The 15,820-nt window shown below is 40.8% G+C and overlaps 1 protein-coding gene across 2 annotated transcripts in view; it reads left to right on the forward strand.

Moving 5' to 3' along the window:
• Positions 1-15,820, forward strand: part of SLC25A17 (solute carrier family 25 member 17) — a 48,096-nt gene that overhangs the window by 11,717 nt on the left and 20,559 nt on the right. For both annotated transcript variants that reach the window (XM_006150743.3, XM_014588694.2), the window contains exons 2-4: positions 6,952-7,012; positions 11,866-11,932; positions 13,210-13,361. In XM_006150743.3, the coding sequence (XP_006150805.1) occupies positions 6,952-7,012; positions 11,866-11,932; positions 13,210-13,361 (280 nt within the window). The remainder of the gene's footprint in view (positions 1-6,951; positions 7,013-11,865; positions 11,933-13,209; positions 13,362-15,820) is intronic.

The following is a 15,820-nucleotide window of genomic DNA, read 5'->3' on the forward strand; positions in this document are numbered from 1 at the left end:
TGAGATTTAAGCCACCGGGTCCAAGACGCGAACCGCGGTCGACTACGTGGGAGTGCAGCGACATAGCCATTACGCTAACTGCTGGTTCCCGGTCTGTCTGTCTTTCTGGTGAGCACACGAGCCTTATAGCAAAAGCCTCTCAAAAAAAGGTGGGGAGGGACCAGCAGTTACCATAATGACTATGGACTCCCATGTAGTTGACCGCGGTTTGCGTCTCGGACCCATTGGCTTAAACTCATTCCAGGGGCCTATGCGTGTGTGCCCAAGATCCCGAGAGGAGAATGAAGGAGAAGAGGTTGCGGCGTCACCATCCCCCCTAGGGTGTGATTTCTCGCTTTCTGTCTCTGTCTGTCTTTCTGGCGAGCACATGTGCCCTATAGCAGAAACCTCTCCAAAAAAAAAAAAAAGAAGAAGAAGAACTTGTGATGGAAATAAAATACTTAGAACTGAATGATAACATAGATAGTGCCTATTAAAACTTGTGGTAAACTGAAAACTATATATCATTGAAAGAAATTAAAGAAGACCTGAATAAATGGAAAGATATGCTATATTCATGGATTGGAAGTCTTAATAAGATAGCAGTACTCCCCAAATGGATTTATAGGTTCAGTGCAATTGCTATCAACATCCCAGCTTTTTCACAAAAATTTACAAATTGATCCTAAAATTCATAAGCAAATGACAAAATAACTTTGAAAAAGAACAAAGTTAGAGAACGTATGCTCAATGTTTTTATTTGCCAGAGGGCATGTGTGCTCATCAGAGAGGTGGAAAGCACCTCCCAATGAGATGTGGTCATGCCACAATCCCTTCTCCACCTCTCCATCCTGCTGTGATTTTGGGCATGCACATGCACATGCTCAGCATATTTTTCAAGCTGCAAGGGCCGGAATTCAAACCACAGTCAGCCAAGTAGGATCTGGCTTCCTTAACCAATAGGCTGGCTCCTCATACTTCTGAATTTAAAAACTTACTATAGGACTACAGAAATCAAAGAGTGGTGCTGACATCAAGATAGACATGTGCAGGTTCACCCTGTACTGCAGTGGTTAAGCGCTGTGCAAGGGAAGCCAGATCCTACTTGGCCAGCCACAGTTCAAGTCCTAGCTCCAGTGGCTTGTAAAACATGCCAGGCGTACACACATGCCCAGTATCCTGATAGTGGGATGGAGAACTGGAGGAAAAGGACTGTGGTGTGATCAGGCCCCCTTCGCAGGTGTTTGTGCATGCACACTCACTGTTGTGTGTCCCTAGCATTAAAAAAAAACATAGCCTATACGTTGAAAATAATGAGGCTATCTTGTTCTCTTGTATCATGATGTCTTTGAATCTCTCTACATATTTATTTTTTTCTCACTTCAAAAACAAAACTAACACATGTTTATTAAAGGATTACATAGAAATGCTGACTATGAAATATGTCAGACATCTTTAATTCCTCCCTCTTCCAATGTTATCCGTGTTAAGAATTCGTTGTTTGGAGACCAGCACTTAGTGTAATGGCTATGTTGCTGGACACCAATGTAGTTGACCATGGTTCATGTCCCGGACCCGATGACTTAAAACTCACGCTGGGCACGTGTGTGTGCGTGCCCAAGATCCCTAGAGGAGAATGGAGGAGAAGGGATTGCGGCGTGACCATCCCCCTTGGGGGATGATTTCTCGCTTTCCGTCTCTCTGTCTCTCTCTGTCCGTCTGGCGAGCGCACGCGCCCTATAGCAAAAACCTCTCTCAAAAAAAAAAAAATTCCTTGTTTGGGGGTGTAATGGTTAAGGCACTGGACTCACACATGGCGGACTACAGTTTGAGCCCTATACCTGGAGGCTTGAAATTCATGCTGGATGTGCGTGCGTGCTTTGTATGTGTGTGTGTGTATGTGTGTGTGTTCAAAATCCTGAGACGAGAATGGCGGTGAAGGGATTGCAGGGTGACCATCCTCTCAGAAGGTGATTTCTCATTTTTTCTGTCTCTCCAGTGGGCACACGTGCCCTATAGCAAAAATCTCTCCCCCCCCCAAAAAAAATAAAAACTCTTGTTTGATTTTCCCAGATTTTGTGTTTATGTGTGTGTGTTGTGTATACTTTTATTAGAAGAGAAAAGCCATGTGTGGGGCCAGCAGTTGGTGTGGTGGTTTAGGCTCTAGACTCCCATATGGCTGACTGCAGTTCGAGTCCTGGACCTGGAGGCTTGCTTTTTCATTTCTTTCTCTCTCTCTCTGTCTCTTTCTCTCTCCTGAGTGCACATGTCCTATAGTATACTAAAGAATGGTAGTAATAATAATTTTTTTATTTAAAGGATTATTTTTATTTAATTTTATTTATTCATTCATTTATTTTAATTTGACCAGAGAGAGACAGAGAGAGAAAGTGGGAAAGCTGGGGCCAGCAGTTAGCATAATGGCTATGTCACCGAACTCCCATGTAGTCGACCACAGTTCGAGTCCTGGACCTGGAGGCTTGAACTCATGCCGGGCACGTGTGCGTGTGTGCTCAAGATCCTGAGAGGAGAATGGAGGAGAAGGGAATGCGGCGTGGCTATCCCCCCTGGGGGATGATTTCTCTCTTTCTGTCTCTGTCTCTCTCTGGCCAGCGCACGCCCCCTATAGCAAAACCCTCTCCAAAAAAAAAGAAAGTGGGAAAGCAAGCCATCAGATCTGGGACTCGAGCCATGGTCAGCCATGTGGGAGTGTCTAGCACCTTAACCATCATGCTACCTGCTGGCCATGTGTTTTCAGAGCCATGTGTTTCTTGGTTTAAAAAAATGAGAACCAAGGTAGAACAGTGAACAATAGGACGAGATATCAGAGAGATCTGGTTATGACAGACCCGTTTCTGCTGCTCTGGCTTTGGGTAGACCTAGTGCCCTGCTCCTGTCTCCCCATGTCTTAGGTGAAGGAACTCTACTGCTCAAGTGCCTGTTCTCCCAGCACCAAGTGGTTAAATACCAGACCCCTAGGGGAGAAGAGGAGAGGGTATAGAATGTCCTAACTAAAAATGGTTTTGGTGAGCTACGTCTAAGGCTATTTCTCTGGAAATAAGAGTTTTTTAAGTTGTTACTGTTGTCAGAAATAGAACTCCCACTCGGATGGTTAGAATTCTGTGGGCCTCAAAATAATACATTTTGCTTCTCTGGCACAATGTAATTTATTGTACATTGTGGTTATCTTCTCAATATTTTGTGCCTTCTAGTTTTATATACATGAACAGGGAGTCCTCAGGGAACAATATTGATTATTTTAAGAGCAGTTTAATTCAAATTCTAAAAATCATGTGCTAATACAGCTTGACATATAATAAATATTTTGCTGTAGGTAATAGCTACTGATAAAAACAGCTATCTTTGTGTTTTCTTGGCTAGAAGACAAATATAGTAAGTCCCTGGTGTACGGAATAACTGTGTTCCAAATTTACCTTTAGCATTTGGAATTTACGTTCTTTGGAATAATAAGTTTATCTGTAGGAACATACATTCTTACATTCATTTTCATGTTCAGGATTTATGCTATGCCAGGCTCTCTGCTGTTTTTTCAGATTAGTACACCAAAAATTAGTTGACACATAAAATGGGTTCTATATTAGTACTTTACTATTTTTTACTTTTATTAGTAACTTTATTTGAAGTTTTTATTACAATAGTGGTCAAAAGCATGGACTCTGGAGATAGGTTGCCTATATTCATACACTGATTCTGACACTTACAAACTGGAGATGTTAGGAAAATGGCTGACCCTCCTAGTATCTGCCTCCTCATCTGTCAAAGAGAAGAGTAGGACCTAGTCATCAGGTTATTGTGAAGATTTATTTATTTTATTTATTTTTTCTAATTTATTTATTTTACATTCATTCACCAAACATCATCACAGCATACAAAATGCAGTTTCCCATCCAGAATACATTATATAGTGGCTTAGTCCTACATGTTATCATCAACAAATAATTTTCTATTTCTTATTTATACACACGCACACACACACACCACACACACACATAAAATCCCTCCCCGCCCCCCATTTCTCACCCTCTGCCACTTCCCACCCTCCTCCCCACACTGTCTCTGGTATCTGCAGTTGCTTTCCAAGTCTTTTTCCCCCCCTACGTTTTATTGGTTAACAAAATATCTTAATCGATCTAACTACTTTCAATAGCAAGTTCAGCTGATATATAAATATCGGTGAACAAATGTTTGACTTTAGGCATAAAAGTGTGAGTACTATGAATATACTATAAAATAGCACCTAGCTGAGGCTGTATAGCTTACTGTGGTCATTAAATAGATATTTTTAAATTTTTTTTGTTCCTGGAGAGGTTTTTGCTATAGGGTACGTGTGCTTGCTAGACAGACAGAGAAAGACAAAGACAGAAAGCGAGAAATCATCCCCCGGGGGGATAGCCACGGCGCAGTCCCCTCTCCTCCATTCTCTCTCCTCTTGGGATCTTGGGCACGCACGCACACACGCCCAGCGTGAGTTTTAAGCCACCGGGTCCGAGATGCGAACCGCGGTCGACTATGTCGGAGTCCTGCAACATAGCCATTATGCTAACTGCTGGTTCCCTTAATATATTTTTTTAATTTCAAGAAAGGCAGTTTTGTGCGTGGTGGCGCCCGCCCTATGGCAAGAAAGGCAGTTTTAGCTTTAACAAATAAAATTCAAAAAATGTTAAGAGAACTTTGCTTAAGACATAAAGCCAAGAAACAGGTTAGGATTCTGTTCAAACAGTAGGTGCATGGATCTGTTGACAATTCAAGAGAAGACAAAATTCCTTATCTCTGGAGTACAAAGCATAGAAAAAGAGCAGTATTGTTTTAGTCAAAAGTCATAAAATTCTATTTCACCAGTTCAGTCTCATGTACTTCATCTAACTTCTGTTGTAGTCCAAGCTTTCCGTTTAAATTCTGGAAGATAATATTCACTTCTGTACTTGTCTCTACCATTAAGCTGGCCCTTTTCTTAGATGTTCTTTAACTCTTATTTCTGTGTGTCTGACTTTAGTTTTCCTGATACAGCACTCCCTTCAGAACTTCTTGGAGAACTGGTCTGGTGTTGGTAAATTCTTGTTTATCTGAGAATGTTTTTATCTTTTCTTCCCATATAAAGATTAATCTTGTTGGGTATAGGATTCTTGGTTGAAATTGGTTTTTACTCAACACTTTGAATATATTTTCCATTCTTTCCTTGCTTGCATTGTTTCCAGTGAGAGGTCTGCAGTTAGCCTGATGGGATATCCTTTGTAGGTAACTTGTTTCTCTTCTGCCAGTCTGAGTATCTTTTCTTTGTGGTCTTGGTCAATCTGGCATTTAACGGTATCTAGTATTTCTCATATATTATTCTCATTTTTTTGGACTGTTTTCTCAGTCTTTGTGGTGGATTTTTCTAGGCCAGTGATTCTATCTTCTATATCTGAGATTCGATCATTCTGTATGATCTACTCTGCTTTTAATACTTTCAAGGGAGGTTTTTATTTCCTTTATTACACTCTTCATCTCTTGACAGTTCCATTTGATGCTTTTTTATGATACGTATTTCCTCTTTCAGATTATACAAGAACTTCCTCACTTCCTTGAACTCCTTGGCCCTATTCTCCTGCCTCTTCTGGAGTTCATTGTCTCTCTTCCCTTGTAGCTCTATTAGCTTTGTCACTATGACTATTCTAAGTTCTTTATCAGACATTTCCACAAGTTCTATTGTACTGTGTGTGGATGAAGAGGAGTCATTCTTTTCCCTTGGCGGGGGTGGTGGGTGGTGGGGAGTATTGGTTTCTCATATTTCTTGTACCTTTGCGATAATTTCTAGTCATCTGATGGGTTATATGTTTCTTCCTAATTTCTAAAAGTTCAATCTGAGCGTTCAGGGATATGCAGGAGGAGGTAATCTGCAATCTCTTTGCTGTTCCATTTTCATCCCTTTGTGCAGCAGATTAGGGGGCACCCTACCACTCTACTGGGGGCTGGAGGCTGAATTATCAGTAGACAGTCTTCATTTGTCTTATTCCCTGAAAGCACTAGTTCTTAGCTGCAGTGGAGGAGTCTTCTGAAGGCCTGCCCCTTGCCTCTCCACTTGAGACTGAGGGCTGGAGGTTGAATTATTAGTAGACAATTTTCATTTCTCTTATTCCCTCAAGATTTTTTCTTTTTTAATTGAGATGTTGGGGTCAGTGAGTGGCATGGTGGCTAAGGTAGTCTCACATTGCTAACCCTGGTTCTAGTCCCAGACTCAGTGGCTTGAAAATCTCGCCAGGCATGTGTGTGTGCCTGCCTAAGATCCCAGGAAGAGAATGAAGAAGGGATGGGTGGGGGTGGGGGTTGGGGGTGATTTCTCACTCCGCCCTTTTCCCCCCTCCCCAGAGGGAACGTGCCCTATGGCAGAAACCTCTTTAAAGTATGTGTGTGTGTGTGTGTGTGTGTGTGTGTGTGTGTATGTATGTATAAAGAATTAAACATCCATTTGTCTCTTGTCTTTGTCTTGCATCCTTGATTGCAAGTCCACGTTTGTCATTTGCGGGGACCTACTGCATTTTCTTTTTAACTATAAGGAAGATAGAGAAGAAATTGCTTTCTTCTTTTTTTTTTAAGTAATTATTTATTTAATTCTGTTTGTTATTACTGTTTATTTATTTTCTGATTTGACCAGAGAGAGAGACATAAAGGGAAAGTGAGAAAGCAAACTGCCAGGTTTGGGACTTGAACCACAATCTGCCATGTGGAAATCCAGCGCCTTTAACCACCATGCCATCTGCTGGCCCCAAAAGAGAAGATATTTCTTCTGGAAAATTAAATATCTCTGTTTAAGTATATAACTGTAGAAATTTAAACAATAGTAATCACAATAGATTAAAATATTGTAGGTACTTGTTCACTGAAAATCCAGTTAGTCATATCATTAATAATGAACTTTTGTTCACTTAAAACCAGTGATACCATAATGGCTAAAGCCTTTTTCATCCTTTTCAGGGAAGTGTAACAGCAATGACAGTATTTTTCCCCTTGGATACAGCTAGACTTCGACTTCAGGGTGAGTATTTATCTTTTGTAGTAATTATATTCCTGTTCATTTGATTTTGGGAAACAAACATTTTCTCTAGTAAATTCTAAATTAATGTAAGGATATCTTGTTTTGTTTTGTTTTGAGTGCCACTGTTTCTGTTTTCACTGACTTTATTTTACTTTATTTTTGCTGTCAAGCCTAGTTTGCTTGCCAGAGAGAGAAAGTAACTGAGAAAGAGCCCCCTAGTGGGAGATAGCCGTACCACAATTCCTTCCTCATTCTCCTCTTGGGATTTTGGGCATGCACACACGTGCCCTTTTTTTCTTAAGGCAAAAACTTTAAAAACAATTTTATATATAGAGAGAGCTTATCAGAAAAAATTGTAATGATTCAAAATCATTAATGCAAGCCCACTCAGGTTCTCTCAGATCATGGCAATTATTGGATTGTCTGGAAAGTCATGACACATTTTTAAATTAAAAAAATACATCATGACTTTTCCGACAACCCAGTACTATGTCTTATTCATGAATGATTCTGCTAAATAAGAAATGATGATGACCAGTATTAAAAGTTAGTGAAGGGACAGTGATGGCATGGTAGTTACGGCATTGGGTCCCACGTGGCCACCTCTGAGGTTCAAATCCCAGAGGCAGGTTCACTTACCTGAAAGAGACAGAGGGAAAATGAGAAATCAACCCCTAAGGGTTTGGCCACTCTGCAGCCCCTTCTCTGCCAGTCTCCTCTTGGCATTTTGGTCACACATGCACATTCACCCGGCATGATTTTCAAGCGACCGGGTCTGGGACTTGAACCATGATCAACTGCATGGGAGTTCAACCCCTTAACCACCACACCATCTACTGGCTGCCGTATGACTTTAAGGCACAAAATAGAGTTTTTTGAGGGAGGTAGATTTTGACAAAAGAGAAGGAAGACTAGCAAACCTAATTTGTCTCTAGCTTTATAGAACATTGCACTCATTGTAATTCTTGCTTGTTTCTTTCTCTATTATTTTTCCACTTGAACTTATAACCCAACACCAAAAGTTATATGAAAAGATAAATAGGATTAGCTTTGGATCCTAGTACAAAAGGCAAATGCTTCATACCTACTATTTTTGGTTAATTTTAGTTTCTGGATAGGTAATAATTTTATATAATTCAGAAGGCAAAATACGTGCACAGTCTTCACAAAGTTCACAGAAAAAGCATATTATGAAAAAACTATTTATGGATTTCAAAGGTTTTTTTGTACCAAATGAATTCATAGTTCAATTGCACTTTTCCATGAACTCTTTGAAGTTCACATTGTATATAAAAAGGAATACAGTCCAATGAAAATCGAGCTCTTTTGCCCCTTCTCCCTTTCCTCTCCACTGCAGGTAAAACCTTTATTAATTTCTTTTTTTTTTTTGGAGAGATTTTCACTGTAGGGTGCATGCGCTCGCCAGGCAGACAGAGAGAGACATAGAGACAGAAAGCGAGAAATCACCCCCCAGGACGCCACAATCCGTTCTCCTCCATTTTCCTCTCGGGATCTTGGGCACGCACGCACACGCGCCCGGCGTGAGTTTTAAGCCACCGGGTCCGAGATACGAACCGCGGTCGACTACGTGGGAGTCCAGCGACATAGCCATTACACTAACTGCTGGTTCCCTTAATTTCTTGAATAGCCTTGCAAATTTTTTTTTTTTTTGGAGAGGTTTTTGCTATAGAGCATGTGCACTCGCCAGAAAGAAAGAGAAAAACAGAGAGGCAGAAAGTGAGAAATCGCCCCCGAGGGGGGTTGGCTACACTGCAATCCCTTCTCTTCCATTCTCCTCTTGGGATCTTGGGTACACACGCACACGCACCCAGCGTGAGTTTAAGCCACTGGGTCCGAGACTTGAACCACAATGGACTACATGGGAGTCCAGTGACATAGCCATTACGCCAACTGCTGGTCCCGCAAACTTTTTTTTTTTTTAAATAATTTCTTTAACTTTATTTATTTTTATTTGATCAGAGAGGAACAGAGAGTGAGTGAGGACGTAGGGGGTGGTGGGGGAGAGGGAAAGTGAGAAAGCAAGCCGCCAGGTCCAGGATTCGAACCACAGTCAGCTATGTGGGAGTCCAGTGCCCTTAACCACCATGCCACCTGCTGGCCCCAGCTTTGCAGACTTTCTTTATAGAATAACAAGCAAATAAGAACATATTATCCTTTTTTTTTCCTTGACAGATTTTTGCTATAGGGCACATGTGCTTACCAGAGAGACAAAAAGCGAGAAATCACCCTCAAGAGGGGATGGCCATACCGCAGACCCTTCTTCTCCATCCTCCTCTCAGGATTTTGAGCACACATGCACACACACCCAGCATGAGTTTTAAGCCACCAAGTCTGGGACTTGAATCGTGGTTGAATATGTGGGAGACCAGCGATGTAACCATTACACCTGATCTGCTGGTCCCAAGAGCATATCATCTTAATTTTTCTCTCCTTCTTACACAAAAAGCATACTTTACACACTTCTTTGTAGTTTTCAGTTAACAGTATATTAGAGGCCTTCCAAACCAGCACATTCATCCTGTCTTATAACTATATGGCATTCCATGATGTGAATGCACCAGAACCTGTTTACCCTTCACCTAGTATAGGTTCTTGGGTCATTCCTACTCTTTTGTTACTGCAAGTAGTGATCCTCAAATAGACTTGTTCATACAGCACCTTGGTTCTATAAATTCTGTGGGATACAGGATCAAAGGGTAAATGTGTTTGTGATCTCGGTGGTTATTGCCAGATAGCAGTTAGGGTTTACTGATTTACCATCCCACAAGCTGTACTGGTACTAATTTTAATTCTTAGGAGATTGATGAATGTTTATAGTTTTATGTTCTTAAATGATTTTTCAAGTGTGATTAGGAAGTTTGAAGTTAATTGAAGTAACAGAGAATACAGAATTCTCATACTTTCGAGACCTTCTGTTTTTTAGATTAAGAGACAGAGCACCAGGCTAAAACTTGAGTTTTAATCCTGGCTTTGCTACCAACCCACATGTGCCCTTCACAAATTTTGTGTCTCTAACCTCTTCTTTTTTTTGAGAGAGAGATTTTTAGTATAGGGTGCGTACACTTGCTAGAAAGACAGAGATAGAGAGGCAGAAAGCAAGAAATCAGCCCCAAGGAGGGATGGCCATGGCTATGCCGCAATTTCTTCTCCTCCAGTCTCCTCTCAGGATTTTGGTCGTGCATGCACATGCACTTGGCATGAGTTTTAAGCTGCAGGGTCCGGACTCGAACCACAGTCAACTATGTAACCATTATGCCATCATCTGCTGGCCTGTGTCTGAAACCTCTTCTATACTTTAAAAAGGAAATGATAATTTATTTCTTCTCTGTATAAGATGTTAAAAGTTGATGGCGAAGTGGTTAAGGCTCTGGACTCCCACATGGCCAACCGTGATTCAAGTCCTATACTCAGTGACTTGAAAAATCAAACCAGATATGCGTGCATGCGTACCCAGGAGGAGAGTAGAGAAGGGATTGCAGCATGGGCCATCCCCTCTAGGGGGTGATTTCTCACTTTCTGTTTCTCCCTCTAGCGAGCACATGTGCACAAAAGCAAAAATCAATAAAAGAAAAAAATATGTAGGATTGACCTCATAGCCTAGTGTTTAAGGAAGTCAGGTCCCACATGACTGACCACAGTTTGAGTCCTGATTTGAAAAATACACTGGGATGGGGCCAGCAGGTGGCATGGTGGTAAAGGACACTGGACTCCCACATGGCCAACCATGGTTCGAGTCCTGACCTGGCAGCTTGCTTTCTCACTCTCCTCCCCCCACCCCCACCCCGCCGCAGTAAAATTAAAATAAGTAAATAAATAAATAAAGTTAAATAAAATAAGTCTTTTTTCTGGGGGGAGAGTTTTTTGCTATAGGGCTTGTGCGCTTGCCAGAAAGACAAAGAGAGACAAAGAAATAGAAAGCGAGAAATTATCCCCAGGGGGATGGCCACGCTGCAATCCCTTCTCCATTCTCCCTTTGGGATCCTGGGCACGCACACACATGCACCCAGCGTGAGTTTAAGCCACCAGGTCCAGGACTCGAACCGTGGTCGGCTACATGGGAGTTCAGTGACATAGCCATTACACTAACTGCTGGTCCCTAAAATAATTCTTTAAAGAAAACAAATGAAAGAAAAGAAAAATACACTGGGTGCATGTGCATGCATGCCCAGAGTCCCAACAGGATGGAGAAATGGAGGAGAAGGGATTGCCGCATGATCAAGCCCCTGACAGAAGAGTGCTTTCTCCCTCTCTTCCCTCACTCTGCCCCCATCTCTCTCTCTGGCAATAAAATAAATTAAAATGAGAAAATATCTAAAACTGAAAAACAATGAGTACTTTATGAGAGCTTGATCTTTTACTTTTTAGGAGCTGAAATGCTTTAAAAAATTTTTTTAACTTTATTATTTTTTCTATGAGAGAGAGAAACAGCACCCCCAAAAAATCTCCTCACACTGTGTTCGGCTTCTGTTATTATATAACCCAAATCACAGGCACTCACGCATGCCTAGTGTGCACAAGGAGACCCTGGGATACAAAGCAGGGACTCTTCCATGTGGTTCTGTGTTGTAAAGCATTACGTTACCACTGCACCACCATGACTGGCCATTTGACGCTCTGTGGTTTACGAATAACAGGTGAATCATAGGAATCTACAGTTGGAAATTTAGCAAACAGTCACACAAAAGGAACAGTAAGTTCTGAGGCAAACTAGGGAGCTCAAAGAATAAGGGGAGAGATTGTTCAAGTAAGGTAAGTGCCATTTCAGTGAAACTTGCTGATGCTGAAGATAGTAATTTTCAAAGCATTTAAACATATGCTCTTTGGTCTTATAGTTGATGAAAAAAGAAAGTCCAAAACTACACACATGGTGCTGCTGGAGATCATTAAAGAAGAAGGCCTGTGAGTACGACCTCATTTCATCAACTTGTTAGGAGACCCGTTTGCCTCCAGTTCACTGGCACTCACTTCCTGTTCATTCTCATATCTTCGTAGTGTTATGAATTTTAATTGCCTGGCTTGTAAGTACAGAATTGTTTTTAATTCCTTAAAGATATATGGTTACCCATTTGATTCTTTTAATTTTTAAAGAATTATTTATTTAATATTATATATTGTTATTTTTTAATTTGACCAGAAAGAGACAGAGGGAGGGACAGTGAGAAAGCAAGCCATCAGGTCCAGGACTCAAACCACAGTTGGCCATGTGGGAGTCCAGCACCTCAACTACCTTTTCCATCATGCCACCTGCCAGCTCTGCCAGCCATTTGATTCTTGATCATAAAGTCTTCCATGAAATCAATGTTCTGTTTTATGTGCAGTAAGCTAAAGAAGTGAACAGTTGTTATGTTCATTCCTGTTAGAAGCATTAAGGAGTAGCAAATCCTACAATTTTTTTTAAATTGGATTGTCAGAAAAGCCATGACCCATTTTTGCGTAAAAAAATATGTCACGGCTTTTCTGATGACCCAGTAGTTTTGTTCTAGGGCATGTGCACTCGCTGGAGAGAGACAGAGAAAGAGGGAAAGTAAGAAATCATTCACCAGTAGGGATGGCCATGCCAGTCCCTTCTCTAATACTTTCCTCTTAGGATTTTGGGTGCACATGTACACGTGCCTGGCGTGTTTTCCAAGCCTTCAGGTATGGGACTCTAACTGTGCAGTCAGCCATTGAGATCCAGCACCTTAACCACCACGCCACCCACTGGCCCACCCCCATCATTTTTGGGGGCTTTTTTTGCATTTATTTTCTATAATTATTAGGTTGTCATAAAAGTTATGGCATATTTTTTCTGCTTTTCTGTGCAAAATGTGTCATGACTTTTCCAGCAACACAGTATTTTAAGTGTTCTTGCCATATAATAAAACATGAATGATGCTGTATTGACTCACCACCATAAAGAAGTTGTCTCCAATTTTATATATGAATGCTACTAAAGGAAATTGAGAGGAGAAATTATAAATCAGTCATTGACTTTGATACAGTTAATGCTAAAATAGATTTTTTTTATTTGGATATTCTTTAGAATATAAGGTCTGGGTACAATTCGGAGTTCTTTGTAGTGTAGGAATGAACGTTGGGGCTATGTGAGTGATGATCAGCTTTTCCGAGGACTTCTTTGACAGTTTCTGATGGCTTTTGTCCATGACCTTTATTTTGCTTACTGTGTTTTTCCCTAGCTTGGCACCATATCGAGGATGGTTTCCCGTTATTTCCAGTCTCTGCTGCTCCAATTTTGTCTATTTCTACACTTTTAATAGCCTCAAAGCAGTCTGGGTCAAAGGTCAACGTTCTACTACTGGAAAAGATCTGGTAGTTGGATTTGTTGCAGGTAACAAGGTTTTGTGAATGTAAAATGTTTTTATATTTAGTATTATCTGTGGTTCATATGTCCTTAAAGAGGTTTATTTTAACATAAAATGATATTGCAAAGAATATATTCAGATACTTGTTTCTGCAACACATACACCAAAAAAAATAGACTTTAGTCAGTTTTCTCAGTTCTTTTCAAAGAATTTTTAATTTTATTATTATTGTTATTATATTTTAATTTGCTATAGGGCACACATGCTCACCAGAGAGAGAGAGAGAGAAAGCAAGCTACCATGTCCAGAACTCCAAATGCGATCATTTATTTGGGAGTTCAGTGCTTTAACCAACCACCATGCTACCTGCTGGCCCCTGACCTTTTTTTATTATTGTTATTGTAAAAAATATATAATATAGGGACCAGCAGATAGCGTAATGGTCCCATCACTGGACTCCCACATAGTCGACCACAGTTCAAGTTCCAGACCCAGCGGCTTAAAACTCATTCCAGGTGCATATGCAAATGTGCCCAAAATCCCGAGAGGAGAATGAAGGAGAAGGGATTAGGGTATGGCCATCCTTCCTCTTTCTCGCTTTCTGTCTCTGTCTCTGTCTCTCTGGTAAGCACATGTGCCCTATAGCAAAAATCTCTCGTAAAAAAAAAAAACCAATAACCCTCCTCTCCTTCTGGCCTAACACCCAGTGAAAAGCCAGAATCCATGTGCATCTGAGGTGGGTCTAGCCCTGCCCCTTTAACAGGAAAGCCTCTGCCCCAAACCTCTTGTTCTAGCCCAGCACCCAGCAAAAAGCCAAAATCCATGTGCATCTGAGGTGGGCCTAGCCCTGCCCCTTTAACCAGAAGTCCTCTTCCCCAAACCTCTCCTTCCAGCCCAACACCCAGCAAAAAGCCTGAAGGTCAGAAATAACTTATAATCCATTAGATGACCAGAAACCACCACAAAGGCACAAGAAGTATGGGAAATCAAGAAAATATATCTCCCCCACAGGAAAAGAACAGCCGTTCATCATCCACAGACAATACAGTAGAACTCATGGAAATGTCAGATAAAGAATTTAGGATATTCATACTGAAAAAGCTAACAGAGATGTAAGAGAAGAGAGACAACGAACTCCAGAAAATGCAGGAGGAAAGAAACAAGTTTCAGAAGACGAGGAAGTTCTTCCATGATCTGAAAGAGGAAATACACACCATTAAAAAGAATCAAATGGAACTGTTAGAGATGAAGGCTGTAATACAGGAAATCAAAACCTCCCTTTGAAAATGTTAAAAGCAGATTAAATCATGCAGAAGATCAAATATTAGATGTAGAAGACAGAACCTCTGACCTAGAAAAATTCACCAAAAAACTAAGAAAGTAACCCAAATAAATGAGAATAATACACAAGTAATACTAGATACCATTAGACCCCCAAACATCTGGATAATCAGTATCCTAGAAGGTGAAGAAACTAATAATGGTATTGATAATCTAGTCCATGAAATCCTGGGGAAAAACTTTCCAAACTTAGAAAGGCATTCAAATATCCAGACCCAAGAAATACAAAGGACTCCACAGAGAATCAATCCAAGAAAATCTTTTCCAAAGCACATCATAGCACGCGAGTTTTGGATGCTGGAGGCCCAGTTATCAGTGGGACATCTTCCTTTCTCCCCAAATGGCTAGATCACAGGAGCCATGGAGCTGTCTGCCTCTTGAAGAAGGGCCTAGACAGCTCTTTGAGAAGTTCTGAAGGGAGTGCTTTACCAGGAAAATTAAAGACAGATAGACAAAGGACAAAAAATGACCAAGAAAAAGGCCAACTTAATGGTAGGGACAAGTTCCGAAATATCAATAATAATGTTGAATGTTAATGGAAAGGTTATACTGAACTGTTGAAATAGAATTCTATGACTTTTTTCTAAAACTGGTAGAAGTATGCTTATTTGACAAAAAATGAAGCTATTTGCTGATGACAATATATATAGTAATATTTTTGTCTTGACTGACATGCATGGTATTTGTGTTGGAAAAAGAAATGTGTACTAAAGACGCGATTAAATGTAAATAAATTTAAAAATAAATTTTAAAAATTAAAAATAAAAAAAAGAGTAAGGTAAAGAAAAAGAAGGTAGGAAATTAAAATAGAGAGAGAAGGCAAAGAACCCAAATGGCTAGATCTCAGGAGCCATGGAGCTGGCTGTCTCTTGAAGAAGGGCTGTTCACGCGAGTTTTGGATGCTGGAGGCCCAGTTATCAGTGGGACATCTTCCTTTCTCCCCAAATGGCTAGATCTCAGGAGCCATGGAGCTGGCTGTCTCTTGAAGAAGGGCTGTTCACGCGAGTTTTGGATGCTGGAGGCCCAGTTATCAGTGGGACATCTTCCTTTCTCCCCAAATGGCTAGATCTCAGGAGCCATGGAGCTGGCTGTCTCTTGAAGAAGGGCTGTTCACGCGAGTTTTGGATGCTGGAGGCCCAGTTAT

This window comes from Tupaia chinensis, unplaced genomic scaffold (assembly GCF_000334495.1).
Source record: "Tupaia chinensis unplaced genomic scaffold, TupChi_1.0 Scaffold000294_5, whole genome shotgun sequence".
In the NCBI taxonomy this organism is placed as follows: domain Eukaryota; kingdom Metazoa; phylum Chordata; class Mammalia; order Scandentia; family Tupaiidae; genus Tupaia; species Tupaia belangeri.